The 24,746-nt window shown below is 39.1% G+C and overlaps 1 protein-coding gene and 1 long non-coding RNA gene across 3 annotated transcripts in view; one reads left to right on the top strand and one right to left on the bottom strand.

The window, feature by feature from the left end:
* The window catches only part of LOC147139947 (uncharacterized), a 31,075-nt gene extending 9,864 nt beyond the window's left edge, over positions 1–21,211 (top strand). Inside the window, exon 3 of one of the 2 annotated variants that reach the window (XR_015088584.1) lies at positions 20,630–21,211. This is a non-coding gene — a long non-coding RNA (uncharacterized LOC147139947). Of the gene's footprint in view, positions 1–12,757; positions 12,884–20,629 lie in introns of those variants that run through there. The other variant, XR_015088587.1, reaches the window with a different exon arrangement.
* On the bottom strand, positions 17,703–23,964 carry LOC147139946 (homeobox protein Hox-D9b-like). Its single transcript, XM_086044620.1, has 2 exons — positions 23,198–23,964; positions 17,703–18,602 (listed from the first exon to the last, which is right to left on the bottom strand). Exons 1-2 carry the CDS (start codon positions 23,901–23,903, stop codon positions 18,358–18,360), a joined length of 951 nt encoding a protein of 316 aa, XP_085900746.1. The 5' UTR covers positions 23,904–23,964; the 3' UTR covers positions 17,703–18,357.
* Positions 23,965–24,746: the final 782 nt, after the last annotated feature.

Genomic DNA, 24,746 nt, shown 5'->3' with positions numbered 1-24,746 from the left:
TGTGTTCTTCATGTGCAAAAAACTAATTTTTGGGGGGAGATTCATGGTTCATTCATTAGACTGCAGTGATACGAAAAAAAATCGTATTCTAATTTTGCGGCTTTTACATCTTGCTTTGGGCTCTAAGCAAACCCAGAAATTCAAGCAGCAACACTGTTAAAATGACTCACATGGACTTGCGAAATCAACGAAAAGGGTGTAATATGCATTCCAGGACAGTAGGTGGTGATGTCACTTTATAAATTCTGGTCACCAACCGCTTTTCCTTTCACATCTGGTCTGAAACTTTCTTTTGAATACCTTTTAAATACTTTCAGTGATGATGGTTTTCAGCATTTGCACGAAAACAATTTCAGTCTCAATCCTGTTTAAAATATTTTCATTTTTAATTTCAGAAATGCGGTTGTTGTTAAACCGGACAGCCAAATGACACCGTTTTTGTTTGTTTTCAGTTGAAATGTTAGCAATGTACCTATAGTAATCACTTTCCCGCATAACTATATGATCGGTCACTTCTGCATAGTATATCTTTATTCATGGAGAGTTTGCCATTCAGTCTCACATATAGAGATGATTTATTGCTACAGGTGTAATTTTCCGACATACAACACTGCTGACTATTCTTGCTGCTGCTTACATCCAGTGCATCCATTTTCAACACCATGGAGTGCTAGAGCCTATATCCGAGCGGACTTAAGGCATTTAACTCTATGTATAATATCTATTTATGTATGAACAGTTTGGACTTTACTTTTTTATGTATAGACTTTATTAGGGCACAGCCAATTGATTGGCCGGCCGATTTAATTGACCGATATCAAAAATTGGCAGATTTTTGCTAATTTTTTAAAAACTTTAATACATTACTACATGAGATAATGACACATCTCCTCCCCCCCAAAAAATCTGTAAAAAATCAGCCAATTTTTGTTTCTGTTAAACAAATGGAAAAGGAAAAGGTGATGTAAAACAGTCACATTTTCTGCTTGAAGTCCTTACAAAAAAAAACATATGTCATTCATTATATATGTTTTATTAATCAGCTGATTAATTGGTTATCGGAATTTTATTCCAAACAATGGAATTGGCATTGGCCTCTAGAAATTCATACCATTTGGACCTATATAGACTTTGTTTTTTCGCTACATTCTGGACATCACTGCTGACTATTCTTGCTGCTTGTCATATTGTGCCAATGCAGTCTGCTTTCCGTGTCTTGTGAATATGCAGAGATATCTTTGACTCTTATATTACACTTCTATTTAGTGGCTCCTGCTTTTTGGACATAAACCCCGAATTTCCACATTTCATGACTAATAAAGGCATATTGTGTTCCATCCTTGATTTGAGAAGGAAAAGTCGATTTTTAAAGCGGAATGCCACACAAAACAAAGGCAAATTGATGAAAGAGTCCTAATGGATGTGTTTGAATAATGACGCTTTAGCCAGCACAAATGCATTCAGCACAGGACTATTAATCTACGCCTTCATTTTTTTTTTTTTTTACGATTCTTAAACCTCTCTTGCTTAAATGACTTTTTTAGTCATCAACGCCACACACCTTTTGACTCAATAGCTGTGAAGTTTGTAGCACCCCGCGAGTCCCCCCGCCCTCCACTTTTTTTTTTTTTTTTTTTTTAATAGGAGACAACAACACCAACAACAACAACGGGAGCTCAAAAGCGAGCATTCTTGTGCAGGGAGAATGTAGCCTAGCTGCCGAACGGGTCGTCGTAGGGTCACTCACAAGCGTTGACCGCGGCTTCACCGGACTAACCATTAGTCCTATGCGAGCTGGACAGGACAGGGGGGCTCCGCATGGATTGGGGGCGAGGGGGTGACCACGCAGAGTTCAGGAGTCGCTATTGGCTATTGTTACCGGCTTGTGCATTGTACTGCTTTGTGCAACAGTTGAAAGGACCTTTGCGTAATGTAACACACAATGTGCACTTAATTGCACTTTTTTTTTTTTTTTTTTTGCAAATGTATACATTGAACGAAATGATTTCACTCCTTGTGGATATTTACATAATTTGCATTTTCACACAAGTCCTATTGCATTATTGCAGGTCTCTCGCGGCATAGCTAGCAATGTGCACATGTGTAGTCAAAAAAAAAAAAAAAGGCCATTCAGATGGTGGCTTTTCTTTCTCTCGGGGGTCGTTTCACTTTTTCATCTTAGACAGGCTGACCGCCGGCTCACCCCTCCGCCCCCGGGCCTGCAGCCGGGTCAAAGCCGGGCTGAGAGCGGCCCTCTAAGCCGGTTTAGACATTAACTTGCGCGACCCCTCCTGCAGCGGCACCGTCTCGAGAGGTGACCACTAACTGCCCAATTCGCATTTCAAGCTCATCTGCTGCAAAAGCAGTAATTTAGCATGCTCCCAACGTTCACTTTTCAGCCGGTTTAAAAACCGATTTCATGATATAAATATCCCCTGTGATGAATGCCTTGCAATAGCAGTAACCATGTTAAGAGCAAACCCTGCAATAAAACAGTCAAAGGCTCTTGATGTGTTTGAATGTCCAAGTTTTATGGCGTCTAATTCTCATCATAACTGCGCACAGGGACCTGGTGCATGTGCCGGCTTTGTACTTTAGATTGACCACTTGATATAGCGCGAGCCAAGACAAGAACATATGGAACAAAAAAAAACAAAAAAAAGTATGCTGATGACTGTCAACGTACGCGTCACACTTCCACAAAAACATCCACCCGGACACACAAAACGGCACTTTTGAGCTATTTATATGGATCAATTATATGCACTGTGTAAAATGAGTGACCTTTTGTATGTTTTTTTTGTTTTGTTTATTTATTGCAATTGGAGGATGTCCAACGCTATGTCTTTGTAAAATACCATTGAGTTACATTTAGGGAATGTTCCACGTGTAGAAGTATTATTAATTATAGTGCTGCCGTGGTTTTTTTTATAATCACGTTATTTCCTATATTATTCCTAGAAATTATCCAAATTGAATTACGTTTTTAAAAAAAAATAACAACAATAAAAACACGTGCAGTAGCAATGTTTTTACTTTAAGATGTAGCTATAAATAACAAAATGCATGAACTAGTGCTGCAGTTGTTTTTATTTTTGCACCTCTAAAAGTACATATCTAAAATATACGCATCAGTGGCTGTATAGGAAGATTTTACATGATAATGTATCGAAATAAAATCAGATTAAATAAGATCATTAACTCTTTCCTGCGTTTTTCTGAACATCTTTTTAATTTTAAATGTGCATAAGCGAATGGCTAGAATATAAAATAATCTGTATTTTAGCTTTGGGGGGAAAATAAAATGATCAGTTTGTTAAATATTTCTATCTATACGTATGTTTGAGTAGAATTAACATTTTCTTTTATTCTATAATACTCCGAAATTCTAGATAGAAATATTATTTGGAGCATTTAATTTCACCAAATGAAAGATGCCAAAAATACCGATTTATTTGATTCTTAATTCCCCGCCTAGAGCTGTGTATGAGAAAATGTGCAGAATCGCATTCAAACAAACACGCCTCTATTTTTAATCAATATTATGTATACTCTAAATCCTTCCTTTTGACGATGCAACATTATCAATGAATAAAATCATTTTATAAACTTGAAGCATGTAAATTGATAAGTGGAGTTTGCTTACCGGCCGAGTAAATGTCACCTGCAGCCGGGCTCGTCCTCCGTGACAGTGAGTGGCCGTCCACGCGTGTCGCCCTTTGCAGCCCGAGTGACTTAATTGGATCCCATATTTGGAGCACAGGTGGATCTCTGGACCCCCTCGCTCATCCCACCGGGGTCAACGCAGGATCCCCGGACCATCGATTGGACCCCCCACCACTATTCCCCCCCCCTCCCCATCCATATCTCATACCATCATCTCTGCCAAATATGAAAACTCGCAGCCCTCCCGGTCTCGCGTGGAAGCTAAATCTCGTCGTCCTCTCTTCTACGTCGAACCCGGGACAAATTTTTTTCGAGGTGTGTGTCGCCGCAGATGCGATGTGGTGGCCTGTCGGCTGCTGTCTGAGTTATATTTTGGGGCCTGTCACGCCACCGGCAATAAAACACACTTTATTGCTATCACGTGTTCTCTCTCCCCCCCCCCCCCCCCTTCTCCTTTTTTCAGGTCTCCCACGCGGGCCCATAAATTGTCCTGGGAGGGGACGCTTCGAAAAGTAACGGGGGGGAAAAAACGTTTGCATCTCTTTATTTTTTTTAAAAAAACGGATGTTTGCATCTTAAGTCTATACTTAAAACGCACTGCGAATATTCTCAGAACAGATCCAATATTGATTTAAGTTTCGTTTTTGGCTTACTCATTTGATTTCAAATTTTTATTTGCATACGTTGGCCACTGAGCTCCGTACGTGAGTATACGTGCGCGCGCGCGCGCCTCCAGACGTCTACTGACCCCTGTCCAAACAAGGCTAAACGACTCTTTTTGCACTTTTCCGGATGCCCCTGGAATGCGGGAGCATTTGTTTCCTGCTTTGATTTCCGTATATGGGGAGCAATAAAGCCATAAAGTGGGGCGCTGTGAAAACACACGCGCAAATGTGTGTGAGTGTGCGTGTGTTTGTGTGTGTGTGTGCGTGTGTTTGTCAAGCCAAATGTGCAAAAATATCACCAAAGACTCCCTTTTCAAACCATATGTGTGTGTGTGTGTGTGTGTGTGTGTGTGTAGGTGTATGTCTATATATATATACACCTACACACACACACACACACACACCGTGGTATTGAACGCACCTCGGTTGAAGTGGCGTCAGGAAAACACGTGTTTATGTCACCAAAAGCTGCAAAAAATGCAAACAAAAAATCCCCCCAAAACTGAAGAATCGTCTTGAATGTATACTACAAGTGTGTAAGTTATAGTTATTAGACATCCTTGATCACACACATGGTTTGTCACGTACTACTTAACCGCGCTTTGTGATTTATGATCTGTATAACCTTAAGGCTCAATGTTCCCATTGATTTGAATGCACCATAGTGTCTGTCTGTCTAGCTAGCCAAACAATGCAAGAATGCCCTCATAACACTTGCTTGAATAATTGTATGCCTAATTCATAGTGATCTGTATTCTCGCACATCCAAATGAAATCCGATTAATGTGCATTTCGCACTACTTCCTGGTTTAGAACGTCTGTCAGATCAAAACTGAATTTTCCCATGTATTTGAGCGCACCCTGGTGGAGGTGTTTACAAGGAGGCTCGCATAATGACGCTGTGCAAAATTGACCGCGTGTGATTGTTCTCTTTCTTTGAACTGCGCAAAATTCATTAAATAAGTATGTATTCATTAGTTTATAGTCATTAAACATAGTTACGAATGGGCAGATAACATTCTAAATCGACACTGCGTTATGTAAACAACAAACTTCATGATTTTGGACGTCTGTACTATTAAAGCTTAATTTCCCCAAGAATATGAACGCACCCGGGTAGGGGTGCGTTCATGGTAACTGGAAATTATAACTTTATCTATTAAATATGGTTTGAATGTGTATTGTCATTTATTTGTGGTCCAATTACATCCTTGTGTATAACATGACACAAATGCTGCAAGCAAGACATGACATTGCTTCTCATTCAAAATAAATCAAGTCGAAAAGTTGGTTACGCATTAAAAATGTCGCCCTGTCTGCAGTGCTCGGCAAGCAGTTTTATTCTTTGTCTTGTACCGCCCTCTAGTGGACAAAAGTAGAAACAGCAGACTGCGCTTTGGAAAAATGGGCGTTACCTGCATCTCTGCAGTGCAGCGAACGTGAAATACCACCCAGCCATCATTTGAACCGCTTATCCTCACGATTCGAGAAAAAAAATAAACAATTAAAGGGAAACAAAGCAAACAAAAAATGATTTTATAACTTAAACATTAGAGACTAGCATATGTCTTATCAAATAATTGCGACAAAAGTTTGGCGCACTGCAGTGTTAATGATCAATACAAAAGCTGTATCCCCAATTCTGCCTTCACAAACATATTAAGGTTTAGTTTTAGGCATTCATTGAAAAATGTTTGTTATTCTATGGTTGTAGTTTGCATTGTTACACAACTGCACTGCGTCAAACTGCACGAAATTATTCAGAACGGCTGTAGGCCCAAACTTAAACCACAAGCACAATTTTACATAAAATATGTTAAATTCATACCTCCATTCGGGATCACAACAGCTCAACTGGAAGTCATTAGATTTTTTTCCCACCCACTGAATGCAATCATTCAACTTAGAATGTTCAACAACGCACAAAATGAATATTATGTTGGCATCACTGCGGAGCTGCGAAGGTAACGCCCATTTTCCAAACTGATCATCAAATTCTTGTATTGGATCCCACGTGGTGCATCATTTCTTTGCATTCTTACATTAATAACTCTCAGTCAATGGAAATTGCTCAGGATCAAGGTCATTTATCGACTTATTCACACTTATTGCTTGTTATCCTCTGCATGGACCATTTTGTGGCTCATAATTGACTTTAGAGTTATTTTCGAAATGTTTCTCTATTGAGTTGAAATGGTGCAAAAGTCATGTTTGTAAAGGTCACTTTTAGTGGTCTTTTTCGCACATGTGCATAAAACCGCATACGCTGCTATGGAAGCAGTGAGACTTTGGCTCTTACGTGACAAATTTGCAGCTGCTCTTCTTCTTCACCTCCTTCTCGGTGAACGTCATCGTTTTTGTCATCCTACACGCACACACGCAAAGAGCAAAGCCACAATCAGCAGCACGACACAACTGTCCATCTGTCTGTCTCCTGGTGTAAATTTTCAAGGTTTGCGCGGCGTCAGTGTCACCCTTTTGTCCCTTTTGTTGCCACTCACACGCACGCTCTCTCTCACGCGCACGCACACGCACACGCAGGGCTCCTCTGCCGCATTGCAGTAGGTTGTAAATACTGCCAGTGCCAGCTGAGCTCCAGTGAGCATCACCGGTGAAATACTGTCTTTGTTTCTCCTCTCTCCTCTCTCCACCCCGCCCACCCCCTATAGACCCCGCCCCCACCTCCGCCATAGGAAGTGTACAATTGTAAAAGGAAAAAGAAAAACATAAAATACTGCCATCTTTGTGTCTCTGTGGGTGTGTGTGAGCCTCAGTCAAAGGGCCCTCGTAAAAAAAAAAAAAAAACTGAGAAAATAAGGAGGGGCGTTCGTCAGTTATTTCCATCTGTGTAGGAGTCAGACCAAAATATTACATGTAGTTTAATATTTAATTCATTTAACTTGGCATTACGGTTGTTTTTTTCGCTGTCGTTTGGTTCCTAACACAACAAAAGTTCTCAGCTATGAAAAAAATGCGTGCATCCATCCAATAAAATGCATTATTATCATATGATTATCCCTCGTGCTTTTCATCGTGCAGCGATGACGTCACGGCACGAGATGATGTCACCTCACGTCCACATTGCAACCGTCGGCATGTGTCAGAAAGCGTCAAGACAAAGTGCACTGAAACTTCTCTGCAACTCCCCTTGCACCTACTCGTCGTGACGTCACCACATTTCATAATTCATATTCTAATTGCGCATTTATGGTCGTCAAATATGCACACAAAGTAAGTTTAAAGTAAAACATGCAATTCTCTTCCAATCCCTCAGCAATGGTCTTGCAATAACGTAACATTTATTACACAGAGCCCTAAAAAAAAATGATGTAATAAAGCAGTAATAACAGTGTAACGTAATATTTATCATGCAAATACTTTAAGAATAGCTTACCTGCTGATGTGATCGTCCCGCATGTTGCACGCCAGCATCTTAAAGAAAAACAAGACTATTTCAGTTTGCAGCAAGTTGCAGCGCATGTGACGCAATTGTGCGTCAAACTCAAAAGTTAAGCTTCGAAAGAAATGTGCAGAAATACACGGAGAAAAAACGGTGTAAAGGAAGTGCGGGGGTGTGTGGGTGTGACAAGAGAGGAGTTTTTACCGTGCGTGCGTCGTGGCGGCGGCGCGTCTACACACGCGGCGAGACGGAAAGGAAGCAAGAGTGAGACGCGATTGGTCACGTGAGCGCAGGTGGCCAATGGCGGCCGGTGCGCGCTCGTAAAATCACGCGGCAGCAGAAGAGCAAGGCGTGAGGGGAATTTTGGGGGGGCTGTGATTTGTGGCAGCTGCACTCGCGAGGAAGCGAGGAGCATCCATCTTGGAAACTCGATGTTGGAAGGGGGGGGGTTCTAATGTCATAATGTGCGATATCACTTAATGTGGATTTTAGAGTCGATCAGCAACAGTTTCCCTAATTTCAATGCTTCAATAAGAGCATTTTTGTTGTAGCTGTTCAAAGGATTTGCTTTGTATTTAATTTTCAGTTTACCTCGTATTGAAAATACGTTAATGTTTTTTTTTCCTGCATTGACATTTGTTGCTGTTCATACGAATATTTGTCTTATTTCGTTTATAAACAGCTTGAGCTTTATTTTTATGTAATTTTATTAAGGTTTGTTATGAATTACATGTGGAATGCAAATATGCTATTTGTGGAAATGCTTTTCATACGCCTTGTCGTGTGCTTTTAATCATGATGTCGATGCGGGCTGTTTTGTTTGTTTGGCTTTGGAAAAGACACTTTCATGTCAGTATAATTTTGCTACAGCAGGAAATTTCTCTCAAGGGATTTTTTAATTGTTGTTTTTTAATGGTTGGCCGGCGTGATTTTGAACTCGTTTTCCTGAAAAGTGTTTTTGATCCAACCAAACAAAGAGCACAAAAAGACAGCCATACATTTTTTTTAAAAAAAAAGACAAACGTGACGACAAAAACGTATGATTTTATGAATTAGTTTTCAATTGTTGATCAGGAAAATGTTTGGCTCGAAGAATAAAAGCAGACAAAAAAAAAAAAATCCGAATTTAAAAGTATATAAATTCAAACAAAATACGATACACTTTCAGAAGCACATTCATGTTTTTTTCATACTACCATTGTAATATACCGCATAAGCTTTATGCCATCCATTCAAAATAAAACACCCCTTTGTCCTCTTAGCAACAATTTCGAAAATGACATTTCATTTGTCACGTATTGAATAATCATAAACACATGCATCCCCATGATATATAAAGAACAAGCAAGCAATTCATGACAATTTAACAGTATTGTGCAGTTCGTTTTGCCTCGCACGTTTTTCTTTGTATCTAGACTTCATTTTTGTGTATATTTATTTCCGTCTACCACACAGCGTTGCACCCCCCCCCCCCCTCCCATGTCTCAATTAGTATTCGGCGTCCGTGTGGTGTGTGCCTGCAGAGGGCCACTGCAATCACGTAGTGCAGTTTCAGGTGGCATTTATATAAATAATAAGATCATGGAGTTATAAACGAATGTTATTAAATGTACATGTTTAACGATAGCCCCCCCCCCCCTCCCAAACACATCATCCATACCCAAAATTGATATGTCTGCAGTTAATATTTACCCCAAAATGAATGTGGTCAGAATTGACAGTCGATATAAACGTGTGCCATTTTATCACGTTTTATTTAACACTGCACCTTCGTGGTAGTGAAGCGCGTTTCTATGGTTACTGCTTGCGTTTTTATGACATTATACACTCATCGTGTGTGTGTTTATGGCCTTTCCCCCTTTTTACAGCGTGAGCTACCTAAAGCAATTATTTGAGCCTCCAGGAGTTCAATCAGTGAATGGCAAAAAAAACAAAAAAAAAAACCAACAACAAACAACACAACAATACAGAAATGTATACTACTTATTCCTCGAATATTTATTCGGTCGTGTTTTAACGTTATTGCAAGGTCATTAAAATTTCGGAGAATATTTAAATGCGGTCAGAAACGAATCACATTCCTTAAAATATCTTTAGATCATTACTAATATTAAACATTTACATTCGAATACTCCACATCGACATGTTGCGTATAGCCTCACCGTATATCTTAATCTTAATTTAAAAAAACAACAACCATTGCTTCGTTTATGGAAAATCTACCGCAATTTTTGTGAATGAAGGGCATATTAAAAAAAATATATATATATATATTATGATTGATTATTTGGTGCTTAGTGGGCCTGCCGGCAGCCACCACAAAAAAAGCGACACGCAGGAATTGCGTCTTGCAAAGACGGCAGAGCATCAGCAACAAGCTAAAAACACTTTACATGGAAGCACCCCCCAACTCACCCAACTACAAACACACCCATCGCCAATAAACGCAACATAGGACATCTTAGGTCGTAAAAGGGACTTTTGAAGACATTATTTTAACGCAGGACATACTGTTGCACACAAGGGTCAATTTTGAGCCGAGCCAAGAATATCCTTTTATTGTTGATATATGACATTGTAAAACTGCAGATAATTTCCAAAGGTATTCATCGTTTGTCTGACATGAGTAAACGACTGAATAATCCTTACTCAAATAAAAACGAAAGCGTCTGTACAAGTAGCTGACAGAGGTTTGTAATTGCCGTGAGATGACACAAGATGGCGGCAATGCACCTTTTTCCTATTAGACAAGCCATGGGCACCAAAACAAGATGGCGCCTAAATAACATTTTGTACAGTAGATATTGTTGTGGCCTGGGCAGAAAAACAGGCAAAAGGTGACTTTTTTATAGTGCAGAATAACATTCAATTTCTTTTCAATTCAATGTCATATTATGGAAATGAGCAATTATGACAATTTATTTCAGTAATAAATAATGACTGAAAAAAGATGTGTTACATTTCGAGGTGCAGTCGAAGCAGGAAAAAGATCTCAAATAAAACCATCCATCCACCCATCCACCCATCCACCAGCTAGTTAATATCAAGATATATCTATACATACAGCAAGTTAGCAATGTGAAGTATCCAAATGAGTGAATGGCAGAATAATATTTGATTGAAATATTGTCTATCACTTAACCAAAAAAAACCCCGAAATTAAACAGTCAAATAAATGTTGCACTGGATAAAAAAGATAAAGCTGTAATAACTTCAGGTGTATAAACGGTTAAATATGACGTCTTATTTTCCACTTCCTGGCTGCACTTGTGCTGTTACCTCAAACAACCTTCCACCGCTCATGAAAGACAACAGCACCACCTAGCGAAAAATTATCTAACTACAAAACACACATTTCAAGCCTCCAAATGTCCAATGTTGAGCGTTTAAGCCCATTTTACGTCTTATTTTTCTTCGTGCTGATGTGGGAACTTAAATGGGATATACTTCGGAATTAAACTGACAAAAGTGGCCCTTTCCACCCTCGTATAGTTTAGAAATAACCGTAATGTATCAGAGCGTCCTCGTCCTTTACGGAATAATTGATACATAATAACTCGTTTACAAGGTGAATGATAGCACAACGTAGAACCAGGGGCAACTTTTCATTATACCAGCAATAACTTGAACGTTACATACTTTCTATTTAATTTCGGCAGCACTTTAACTGCTCCCGCGCCGCGATATTAATGCACACTCGTATCGTGTGTGAGAGTGTGTGAGTGTGTGCGCGCGCACGTGTGCGTGTGTTTTCTTTTACACTTTTACGAGACCCTCTAAAAATGTAATTCATCCTTCTGTTTCAACTAAAAGGTAAAAAGGACTACTTTTGTACTTTGGATTTTCTATTTTAGGTTTTAGCTGCATTCGTTTTTAGCAGCACAACCAATTTCGTTGCATGAGATAATTCAGTCGCGAATTATCTCTGATAATTGTGCATTTCTTATTATTGTTATTATTCCTTTAAAACAGGAAGCTTTGATAACACAATTACGGCCGGTTCGCTGTCGCACAGAAAAAGAAAATAGGTGAAAGGAACATGTCCTATTGTTTAAATATATATATATAAACAAGTATAAACTTTAAAAAATAATTAAATAAAATTGCAATTAAAAGGAAACAAAATACATCAATATATTTCAATACAAACGTGGAAGAAGGGGTAACTGGAGACTAAAATATTTAAAAATATGTTTCTGAATGTGCAAATAAAAGCTCGGAGAAGGAAAAAAATGCACAAAATAAAAACAAAAGCCTCAAATGTGCAAATAAAATGTCTTACGTAAATAAAAAAAATATTTTCAAAATGCACAGTCGCTACTTAAAAAAAATAATACCGTAAATGGAAAGAAAATAAACCAAATGTGCAATTAAAAGGTCACATGTATACATTTTTGAAACGCATGCAGCCTATACACGTGCAACTAAAACAATAGCAAATGAAGGAAAATGTGCGTCAAAACAAAAATCATAAAATAAAGTGCGACGTACAGGGACGTGTTTAAACAAAGTAGTGCATATGGCAATTGACGTGTCGTCGAATGTCGAGTCTTTCTTTTTTTTGGTCGTGAAATTGATATCTTCCAATTTCGGTTCATTGTCGGGCTCGTTGTTGCACTTTGGTGCACGAGCAAACAAACACGAAATGCTTTCTCGCTTTTTTTTTTTCTTCTTCGGTTGCTGTGCTTGGCTCCCTGGCTCCTTTTGTGGTCTGGCGCTTTTGCACCGAGGTTCGAGGCCGTCGGCTCCCCCCCAGCTCAGACAATGACTTTAACATTTCGAGGTGCAGTCGAAGCAGGAAAAGGATGTTCAATAAAACCATATAGTCACCGAGACTGTCTGGCCTTAATTACTTTATGGCTTCTTCTTGTTCTCCCTCTCGCTCTCTCTCTCTCTCTCGCTCTCCCTCCTTTAAAAGAAAAAGCCACGTCTTTTCTGTGTGTGTGTGCGTGTAGGATGGTAGAGTGGTGGGGGGGAAAGTCACGTTTATTCTCCAAATGCATGCTGTTGCTTTATGACCCTGCAGGAGGATGCGCTTTATATGGCGGCCATAAACCGGAGGCGTGCAGTGAGGGGCTCGGAGGCTGCACAACATATTTTGACAAAACAAGCAAGGAGACCAAATATACAAAGTAGACACAGAAACACATATACTGTACATAACACACTCACTGTAGCGTATACAGCTCTGGGGGAAAAAAGAGACAAAACAACAACACGCTGGATCTATAATTTGTCAATTTATTAAATGTTCTACATGACAATATTTGGGGGTTATATTGTCAGAATCATTTTTACAATCATCAAGACGAAAATCTGAGATAGTGATCATTTCGCAGTGATGTCTTTTTTTTCCAGAGCATAAAACATGGTAATATGGTCATTTTAATGTACAGAACTTTCTGGACTAAAAGTAGAGAATAAAAAAAAAAGTGCACTGAAAAGGTAACACAAATGCATAAAAAAATAGAAATACAAGTTACACTTGCAACAAAAAAATGCAGAAAGTCAAAATACAAACCCTGGACAATTTTTCAACACAAATTTTTACATTGTAATTTTGAAAACTATCACATTATTTTTCGTTTTTAACATCACTTGTCAATTTTAATGTTTTTTTTGCACTGTTAACATTATTTGTTATTAATTTTTTTGTCATATTTGAACATTTCTCATTTCTAATATTCTTTTTTTTATACATCATTTGTAATTTATTAACATTTTTGAACATATATTGTTAATTATTTCAATCATTACATGTTATTTTTAAAAACATATTTGTAATTGTTATTTATTATATATTTCTTCCAAGTGTGAAAACAAGTCAACCACTTTAATAGTAAAATACAAAAACAATACATAAGTCGCTCACAACGTTACTGACAGTTGTGTCATAGATATCTTATTTTCATCCTCATTCTCATACAGGCATACAAGAAGTTAAGCAAAAAATCATAAACGTAACATTGCTATGAAGTGACAGCTGGAGTCTTGTACAGTACCTTTTTGATTTCATGTAAATTTAGAAAAAACAAAAACAAAGACAAGGCAGGACAAGAAAAAACAAGGCAAAAAGTCCATCTCTTTAATGCTCATTGAACAAGGTAAATATAGTTCCCAAAATGTTATTTGATGATGACAGTCAGGGGCGTTGATCTAGGGAGGCAGAAAGGTAAGACTTTCTTGGGGCACCCATGAAATTATAGTATACAGGCTAATATCAAATTCCTTGAATCCTTGAAAAAAATGACTAATAATGCAAATGCACCATTGAGGTTGTAATGCGCATTTTATTTTATTTAAAAAAAGGGTGGTGGGGGGTTGGGAGCAGACATGACATCTGGGCTCCAGTTGTGTTGCGGACATTCCACGGAACAGTCACACACTGTCGGTTGTAGTTGTGTGTCCGAAAGTAGAAAAAAGAAGCAGCAACATTCACATTTGTGTTGCTGTTGTTGTGTGAGCTGACACCTAGCAACCACAGCGTGTGTGCACGCGCGCGGATGAATAACAACAAATATACAATGACGACAACAACACATAAGCCTGTTGGATTACACATGCAGTTTACAGTTTGTTTGTTTTGTTTTTTTAGAAAAAAACACCCTCGATTGAATAGTCACAACAAATTTTTCGCTGTCAATGGGCGGAAAACCATCGCTCATGGGAAATGGCGCAACCACAAGTGCTCGCTTCAAAACAAACAGTTTGCTTGTCACTAACGGTTTGGTTTGCTAGTGGTTTGGCCTTACGTATAGATGGTGCTCGGTGATGCGAAATGTTTTTTGTGGATTGTATAATAAATAACATTAACAATGTCAACATAACAACTAGCTTAGCATGGTAAATAGTGGTTAGCACATATGCCTTGCAGTTCTTGCCTCTGCATCGTTGAAGACTCTAAATTTTCCAATCATTGTCAATCATTTGTCAAATTCTGCCCTGCGATTGGCTGGCGACCAATTCAGGTGTATTCTCCGTGTCGCCTCTGTGTAGCTCCTTTTACAAGCACCATGAATACAGTACATGATGATGTCGAGAACTGCATCATGTGATTCAAAAATGTAAAACGAGCTAACCACCGTTATTTAATTGTATAATTTGTGTGAATGGTTGTTCGTCCAAATCTTAGCCTGTAAACAACTAAGGAATAAAGTTTCATATTTGGACAATTGATGGATGGAATTTAATTGAAGCTTTTAGTCTACTTGCTAATATGCAGTTTGCCGCAAAAACGCCGAGTCTCTGCTACAAGGTCGCGTTAACCAAACGCAGTGAGGTGGTTTCTATCTCGGTTGCGTATTCACATCGAGAATTGCGTCTTTTTGGACTCGTTTATAAAATCGTACCTGTTGTGTTTACAAAAACAACACGGCAGCGGTTAGCTTGCAGTGTATGTTGGAGTCACATGCTAACTGTTGATACGTGCTAACGCTAACCAAACACAGTGAAGTGGTTCCCATCTCAGTTGCCTTATTCGCATTTGTGTTACAAAAACAACATGGTAGCGGTTAGCTTGCGTGACGAAGACAAAACTGCTGCCTTGTTATGTACGTTGGATTCACACGCTAACTTTCACATTAATTCAACTCATTATGTACGCATGTCACTTGACTGTTATAAAATGGCGGCAACAACAAATTCACTTATGATACAACCCATGTTGTGAAAAAGCGTCATATTAAAAGTGACGCTACTGTCTCTCATAGCAACTATTTGTCACATTCAACACAGAGTTTAACGGAATGAAAACAACAATAGCTGCTGAAACACATTTTGAATAACGCATGGCAAATATGGAGACTTAGTAAATGTGCCTTGTTGTCTCTAAACCAAACAAAATAACCTGCCATGCAAGTGCCACCTAATTAACTTTAAGATCGTCAATATTTACAGATTCCATCTTTTAAATAAGAATTTGATAGCCGTCATTTAAATTGTATGCAATTTTGCATCTCTTTAGGTCTGAGGTCTACGTGTGTTTTGGTTGCTCTTTCTGTGAGGTTTTGTACGTTTACATAAATCATTTTTACTGTACATGTCGGGTCATGACAAGTCATGAGATCACTCGTGGGGCGCGTCAGAGGGCAATTTAGTAGAAAACTGTACAAAAAAAGTCACAGATGAGTTACAAGAGGGTGTGAAAGCAGAGTTTAACTATTATTTCCTGACATTTTACATAACACACTGTCAAGGTTTTCAACTAAATACAATACTACAAAATTGTTTTGGGGGGGGGTGACACGTCGTAATGAGTATTTTAGTAGGAAATTGTATGAAAATTTAAGTCCTAGATGAGTAATCTGTGCAAGAAGCGATGATCTCCAACATGGTGCTCTATCATTTCCTAACATTTGACATTAAATTTGCTACTAATTACAATACTTCACAGACGTGAAAAATAGGAGGGGGGCGGGTTGCATGTTAACATGAAAATTTAGTAGGACATGATACAAAACAGTTTTTTTTTAACCCTTGCGACTCGTCTATGCAAAAATTGTGAGGCCTCTTTTGATGTATTCCATAAATTTGGCTGCCATGCTGCGCAAAGAATTCTGAATATTTAGCCATCATTTGATATCATATTTCCTGACATCTGCTACAATCACCTTACGTACAAAATGTGATTCCAGAATGTATTTCTAAATTAGACAAAATGTTAGCCACTAAATTATGTTCCCGCGTACAAAAACGGACCCCCCCCCTCACACACACACACACATGCACGCACACACACACACGCATTTGCAATTTCTCTGCACTTTGAACATATTTCCTAACATTTGCATCCACACATTTTAGTTGGATATTTTATAAAAAGTCGAACACTAGCAATTCCACTTCACTGATACATTCCACAAAAATGGCTAACATTTTGCCATGATACCTTTAAATTTTGCCTGATTGTTGAAGCACTTTGTGCATTTTGTAAAGTCATGACAATGCATCACAAAATTCAGATGTAAAAATGTGTTCTCAAAATAATTTAGTTGGAATTTGTACAAAAAGTGAGTGCGACTGTAATGAGCGAAATAATAAAAATGGCGACCTCTGCCTCGATACTTTTCACAAAAATGGCCGACATGCTAGGTGGTAAATGCGAAATCTCGTCAGAATACAGAATTTTCTACAATATCCTGAGCCCTTTGGACATATTGTTGCCCAAATACAAAGCATTATCTTCCATACAAAATTTTGTCGGAAAAGGGTGCTGGGTTTGCACAGGAATTTCGCTGGGAATCTTACAAAAAGTTGGATTGTAAATGGAAAGGAGCTAACTATTGCAATTTCGCTAATTTACTGCTTTTGTTGGGTGTAAAACTCCACTAAATGTTCATGAGGCCAAGGCCAAAAATATAAATTGCATTTATGTGGGATTGTCTACATATGCCAATGTATTATTTTCTAAACATAATTCAGTACCATCTTGATGATAATTGAGTAATAAATAATTCACAGTTAACCATGGAAATTATGTTAATAAATGGACTTTTCAGCAATACTACAGCTACCACACTCAAAAAAGCAGCACTTTTTTGCACAAAGTCCTACTAAATTCTCTCAAAAACATGCTGACAGGGGTATAGAAGCAAAAAATACTCTGACCTTTGGTACCGTAAGTACATTTTAGCACATCATCATCATACATGGTTTTGCTTAAAATTCAGACACATAGTTTACAATATTTTACCACCATTTCAGTGCTTAAGGCATATCATTTCCTAATTTCTAAAAATTGCACAAAATCTGAAACAAAAATGTGAAATTTCACCAGTTTCTGAGCACACCGCATTCTTTTACCACATTTTGTAGTTAGCCCATATAGTTTTTAGTTGAAATTTTCAAGTTACCTCTCCAAATAATGTCAACTTGCAGTTATTTTTTTCGTACAAAATCCGACTAAATTCTTGCAATATGCCAACACCCAAAAATTGTTCGCATTTCTGCGGACAGAGTGTGTTGCAGAGTGAACGTCTTAATTTTACTTTGTAATGTTTTCATCAGATTCCATAGATATGGTCGAAGTGCTGCAAAACAAATGTTAAAATAACATTGACATAATTTGGTAGCATATTACATTATAACGTGACATTTACCATGACAATTTACAACGTGAAATTTCATTGGCCATATTTTCGGAGAACTTCAGGCATAGTGTTGCAAGAATCAAATTGGCAATGGTACAAAAAGTGTGTTAATAGTTATAAAGAGCTATTGAGGAACATTTTACCACAATGTCTGACCACGTTTTGAAAGTGATTAATGTACATTATTTTCATGACATCTGTTAATACACATTTTCAAGTTACCCCTCCAAAAAATGTCACTTTGCTACTAATTTTGTACATTTTTGGGGGGTACAAAATCCTACTAAATTCTCACAAGAACATGCCAACAAGGGGGACAGAAGCAAAAAATATAGTTTGCATTCATGTGGATTTAAGTATGTCACAGTGTGGATGTCTTAGTCTCAGTTCACAAAGTTTCTGTTACTTAAAAGTCCCGTGACATCCGTTCAGCTTGCACTTGGAGGTTTGGGGAGAAGCTCCCAAAAAGATCCGTTTTTGAAGAAGATGTCCACAAGCTTATCTTACATCCCCTCCCCCCATCCCAAGCCATCCTCCCCTATTCATTGATGCTCCTCCTTTCCCGGATCATCAGCTTCTTCATCTTCATGCGGCGGTTCTGGAACCAGATTTTCACCTGGCGCTCGGTCAGATTCAAGAGTCTGGCCACCTCCAGGCGCCGGTCCCGGGTCAGGTACATGTTGTACAGGAACTCCTTCTCTAGCTCCAGCGTCTGGTGCTTGGTGTAGGGGCAGCGCTTCTTGCGGGTGGACTTGGCGTGGATCCAGCTGGCCGACGGGTTCTCTGCGGCGGGGTGGAGAAAAAGAAGATAAACATCTGTGGTATATCTCTCCAAAACAAAAACGTTATTTGTTGTGTATTCATTTGGCAGTTTGCTGAGTGTTTTTTTTCCCCCAAATCCAAACGAGGAGCATAGTCTGGGGCTCTTTTTTCCCCCCTCCATCTTCCTTATGTTTTCTTTTTCGTCTGAGAAACTCCCTCTGTTGGCCATTGTTTTTTATATCTGTTGGACGGGTTGCAACTATTTCGTGAATTTTCTTGCTCGGTACTTGTGACTGAGCAATGATACCATACAGTCCACAAAAACGGCCGGCGTGCACCAGTTTTTAGATGAAAACGTGAAAAAGCAGCATGTTTTCCAAGCACTTTGAGAGCAGTGATGCACAATCTAGGTTGGAATCTTGCAGAAAATATATTTTAGCAAATGGACTAGGGTACAACTGTCATGAGCATAAAAGTGATGAAAATGGAAATATCTGCTTTAATACATTTCATAAAAATTGCTGACAGGCTACATAGGGAAATTCCAAATTATGCCACAAAAACCTGAAATTTCTGCAATTTTTGGAGCACATTGGGCATCTTGCTTTATGTACAGACAAAAAAAATACAAGAATTTAGTTGAAAATTGCACAAAAGATTTTTGGAACGTGGGCATGAGCTGGCCAAGCGACTCCACTCAACAGAAATGGCAAGGCCTACCACAATAACATTCCATACAAATCGTCGACATGTTGCTCTGGAATATTTAACCACAATATATGACATTTCGAAGTGGTTAGGATCTGTTATTTTCATAACTTCTGTTTATACACATTTTCATGCTACCCATCACTCAAAACATTGCCATTTTGTTACTATAGTAGTGCAACTTTTTTGTACGAAGTCCGACTGAATTCTCACATCAAAATGCCATTGGGGCATGTGGATGCAGACAAAAAAAATAGTTTCCATCCACATGGACTTGAGTGTGTGTCACAATGTGGATGTTTACATTTTTAGCAAGACTTCGGTTGGAAAACACAGTGGTACCTCAATTTATAAATGACCCAAAGTTTTTCAAGTAATGGGTCATTGCTTGGCCAAATTTGATTTTTGTCTTCCATTGCAATCAAAAATTTGAATGACAACTGCTCACTATTTAAAAAAAAAAAGGGGGTGAAGTTGAACTTCAAAGGAACACCCTTCAATAACATTTTCAGTTGGGAAATTCAACGAAGTGTTTTAAGTTTTGCTGATGTGAAAATGAGCTTTCCTGCATTTCACAACAAAAAAACAAGAGCTTATAAAACTGTTGTCCTTTTTATTTAACCCCTGCTTGAAATTGCTTGCTTTGTTGCCACAAATGTCAGTAATTTGTATTTTACAGTTTTTTCGAACTTCAATTACTATTTTGGGCCCGAATATACAATTTGTGTTTTTTACAGTGTACTGTATGGTGGCACTAAACTTGCCTCACAGCAAGCAGACATTTGGCAGATAGCGAACAATTCTTAAAAAAAAAAAAAAAAAAAAAAAGGCTTCACACTGTTTATTGACGTTTACAGTAAAACTAAAGATAAATCAAACAGAATTAAACGTCGCGTGTGTGGCCAAATCACATAACTTTGTCTTACAAAAGTGCACTTTCTTAATGCTTACAAACAATACGAAATGCAATGGACAGGCTAACAAAACTAGCATCAATATCATGGTGTTATACCCTATAAGCAATGGAGAGTTAAACAACAGTGCAGCAACCCATGTAGACAGACAACATAAAAATAGTTACAGGCACATTCTTTATCATGTGAAACTCAATTATCACTGCAGCTTACTGAGCAGGTGTGACTATCTTCCTGTATATGTATGCAAATAATAGACTGCCCCCTGGTGGCCAAGGTGCGCAAACCAGAAAGAGCCGCACAGTCTTAAAGCATGAACTCAAGATGCACTAAGTTTTTCATTCTTTACATTATATGTAATTATGCTGTTTCCGTAAGTTTTTATAAAGAATAGGGGTGTAATATTGTTATTACAAACTATTCCAGGTTGCACATGGAGGTTTGATGAGAAGCGCCCAAAGAATTTTGAGACATCCACCAACTTATGCTCCACCCTCGCCTCCCTTATCCCAGCCCGTCCTATTCACTGACACTCCTAAAATGACATTGTCCCCAAATCAATCCCCAGGAAGACGTTTTATGACTGGGTGGCTTTTGGGCTCATTGGAGATCAGGCCATGATTATGTTTTTATCTATTCCTTTTTATATTCCCATTCACCTTCCCTGCTCCCCCGATCCAAAACATCTTGTCAGGTTTTGTAAGAAGTGCAGTTATAAATCCCAACAAGTCCAATTCTGGCAGCACTCGGGCCTTGGTTGTTAAAAAAAAAAGAAAGAAAAAAAAAAGATCGAGATATCCCGAGCTTCGTGTTTTATTGGCCTCCCTTCTCGGAGAAGCTGGGGTTAAAAAATACGGCTGGTGTTGGACCTCCAGGAGCACAGAGCAACAAGTATATATGAGGCTCGTGTTTCACACTCTGCCATCAAGCAGCTCGAAGCTATTTTTAAAGCCTCTTCATTTTTTTTATTTAGCACCAAAGATGACCTGGAAAATTCACCCTGACCTGTCTGACTTTTCACTCTTACTGCACAGCATCGTGTTATGGTAGCGAAATAGCAAAATTGCTTTCATTCGTTTTTTTTGTTGTTGTTTTTTTGTCATTTCCATCCATTTATTCAGCGTTGGGATGAGCTGAAAAATTCAATTCCATGACTTGAATTGTCACTCTTTTTTATTTTTACAGCCTTGTATGCGCTAGCTTGCAACATGTAATATGGAATTTTTGTTTTATTTTTGTATTTATTTATTGAGCTCTAGGATGACGTGCAAAATCCTCACTGACCAGCTTGAATTTTTTTCTCTTTTTGAATTGCATGCACTGTATAGCTTTAAAATAGCGACGCAGCCAATATGATATCTCAATATTTTCAATTCACAGATTTTGTTACTTGATGACCTGGAAAATTCTGACCTACTTGACTTTTTGCTCATTTCATACAGCTTTGCAGGCACTGCAATACTCTATATTATTAAATTCAGATTAAAAAAAAACAATTTATGTATTTATTTCATTTTATTTTAGCGCTTGAATGATTTGGAAATTGTTCAGACTTTTCGCTCTTTTTGCATGCACACACTTAAAAAGCACTGGAAAATTTTGATGTCTAAATAGGGGTACCACCAAAATTGCTTTAATTCAATTCATCTTTTGATTTTCTTACCACTTTAATCCATTGCATGACCTGGAAAATTCTCAGTGACTTGACTTTTCATTCACTCAAAAGAACTTTGTTAAGGCACAGAAATAGCGAAACGACAACTAAATTGCTTTAATTGACATTGTTTTATTTATCTTCTTAACTAATGGGATGACCAGGAAAATTTTAACTAGCATGACTTATATCTCTTTTTTTGCACACACAAAGACACACACACACCCACACACACGCATACACACACGCTGTGGCACGAGATGCAAGTTGCTCTAATTCTTTTTTTTATTCTAACTTTATTTATTGTATTGTAACCATAACAACTTGACTTTTCGCTTTTTTTTAACACAAATAATAGCATTGTATACACTAATCCCGTTCATGACATATTGCTTTCATTTAGATTTGTTTTCTTGTATTTGTTAGGACTAGCATTTCTTGGAAAGGTCACATTGACCATTTTCACTTGTTTTGCACCCACACATGCACAAAAATACTTTTCTTTACATTCAAATTGCTGCTATTTGTATTATTTATGTCATTGAGTCATTTCAATTAATTTATATGACTATCAATGATGACTAGTTGCGTTTTATTTATTGTTTTTTGTAAGACTTAAGTATATTTTAAAAGACTTACTCTTTTTTTCAAAGGTTTTAGTCATTATAATTGTTTTTAGTTACACTCGTGATCTGTGGAGGACGTTAATTCAGACAGTGTTTTACCACACCTCCTATATTACATATTCCTGCACTTATATGGTTTAGTAGTCAAAATATTGAAATATACTCGTGGGACACTTCATTAGGCACAGCCAAATTCTGCCTTTTAAAGGTAGTAACGCTTACTTTTGATTTAACGCTTATTGACGGTACTATGCAACTGCAGTATGGGGGCTGTTTCTATAATTCTGTCACAAGCGGTTAAATCACGTAGCCGCAATATAAGGAACAGCTCACATAGCAGTTTGACTCAATAAAAGCCAAGCATTACAACTTGTCCATGTCGGCCCAATTCTGCATGCTGCTGGGACAGTGCAGGTGTCCCTAATGAAGTGTCCGTCGAGTGCATACGTGTGAATGCAGCAGCAGCAGCGTTGTAAACACCTGTGCGGCGTGCATGGCGTGAAACGTGCTAAATAACAGCAAAAGTCGCTCTAATTATTTTAATGCACAATAAAGTTTTATACATTGTCGTTGAGGCCCGGAGGACGTTTATAGGCCAATAAAAGTCTCTCACACACACTTCCTTACATATGGCCACATTCCTGCACACACACGCACACACTTGTACAGACACACACATCTCTCGAGCATATGGTTCTGAACGTGCATGTTTACCTGGGTCAGGCTGCACCGGTTGGCCTTTCCTCCTGTCCTCCTCGTCCTCCTCGTCGTCCTCCTTCTTGGGCTCCGGCTTCCGGCGGAGCTCCTCGGCCGTCCCCAGCCGCTCGAGCACCACCTCTCTCGGGCTGGCGAAGCTAGAGTCCCCGGGGCTTCCGCGCGACCGAGGCGGCGAGCTGTCGGGCTTCACCGCCTCGAACCTCGGGCTCGGGTTCGAGGGGCACCCCTGCGCCTGGGGCAGGCAGGCGGCGAAGCTGCCCTCGGCGGTGGGGCCGGGGCCCTCCCAACAGCGGACGAAGCGGCCCTCCGAAGCCGGGGCTAGGTGCTCGGCGTAGTAAGGGGGCTGCTGGGGCTGGAGGTGCGGAGGTGGAGGCGGCTGCTGGTGGTGGTGGCCGAGGAGGTGGTGAGGGTGGAAAAGTCCCGTGATGGACGCGCCCGGGGGGGCCTGCAGCGGCGGGGAAGGCGGCGAAGACGCCGAGGGGGGGTTCGTCCACGGGGAGAAGCCATTCAAGCCGCTTTGCTTGTTGGGGAAGTGGGCGAAATCCGGAATGTGCGAACCGGGGGTCCCCTCCTCCTCCTCCGCGCCGCGTGATGGCTTTGCGCAGCCGGCCGTCGACGCCTGCAAGCCTGCCGGGAGGAAATGTGCACCGTACGGCTCCTCAGTCTGCAGCCCCATCATGGAATAATAATTTGTTAGCGACATGTTTATTTTATTATTTCAATAAAAAAGACACTTAAAGACGACTGTAAAACCTTAGATGGGTCAGTATAGTGGCTTCCATCCTCCCCTAAAATGGTAGTAATTTTTTTCCTGCCCTTACCTTCTCCTCAGCCGCCTATTGGTTATGGCGCGGATCACATGGTCGCACTGTATTTACCCAGCAGAGCAAATAAATCAAATCATTCTTTTGTGCTCGCAAATGTGATAGGAGGCCTGTGCTATGCCAGATGGACGTGCGTGCTGCACACACGCACTCACACACACACACACACACACACACACACAAAACTACTTTTACAGGGTGAATGAAATAGCAGAGACGTTTACAAGCAAGGTAACGAGGATCTGTGTGTGTGCGTGTGAGTGTGCGCGAGTTAAGTGTGCTTCCATTCTGTCTTTTTATGAAGAGAAAAATGAATGAGCGAGCACCACTATTACTTAGTGACCACTTGTTCACTTTTACACTACTCGGAGCTGCAAATGCAACTTAATTGCTATACACGCACTTTTTAATGTGCAGAACAAGCAAAAAAAAAAAAAAAAAAAAACACAACTCTTTTCTATGCAAAGCTCAAGTGCTGACTTCCAAAAAAGAATGTCAAAAATGCATTTAAGAAAACAACAAAATGGATGCATACAATAATATTTCTTAAACGTGTTTATTCCTAAAAAAAAAAGAACTTTGCACTTTACCCTTGTGACACAAAATATTGTTGGTATAATTTTGTGTGTGTAGTTTTTAAAAATTGCCAAATACATTTCTTTGTGTATGAGATGTTTTACTTCCATAAATAAAATCAAGATGAGGATTCAAAGTAATAAATG

Source organism: Filicampus tigris, chromosome 11 (genome assembly GCF_054856515.1).
Source record: "Filicampus tigris isolate MCC_2025a chromosome 11, RoL_Ftig_1.0, whole genome shotgun sequence".
NCBI lineage: Eukaryota > Metazoa > Chordata > Actinopteri > Syngnathiformes > Syngnathidae > Filicampus > Filicampus tigris.
The sequence above is the reverse complement of the archived record's forward strand: the minus strand, read 5'-3'. Positions and strand labels throughout refer to the sequence as shown.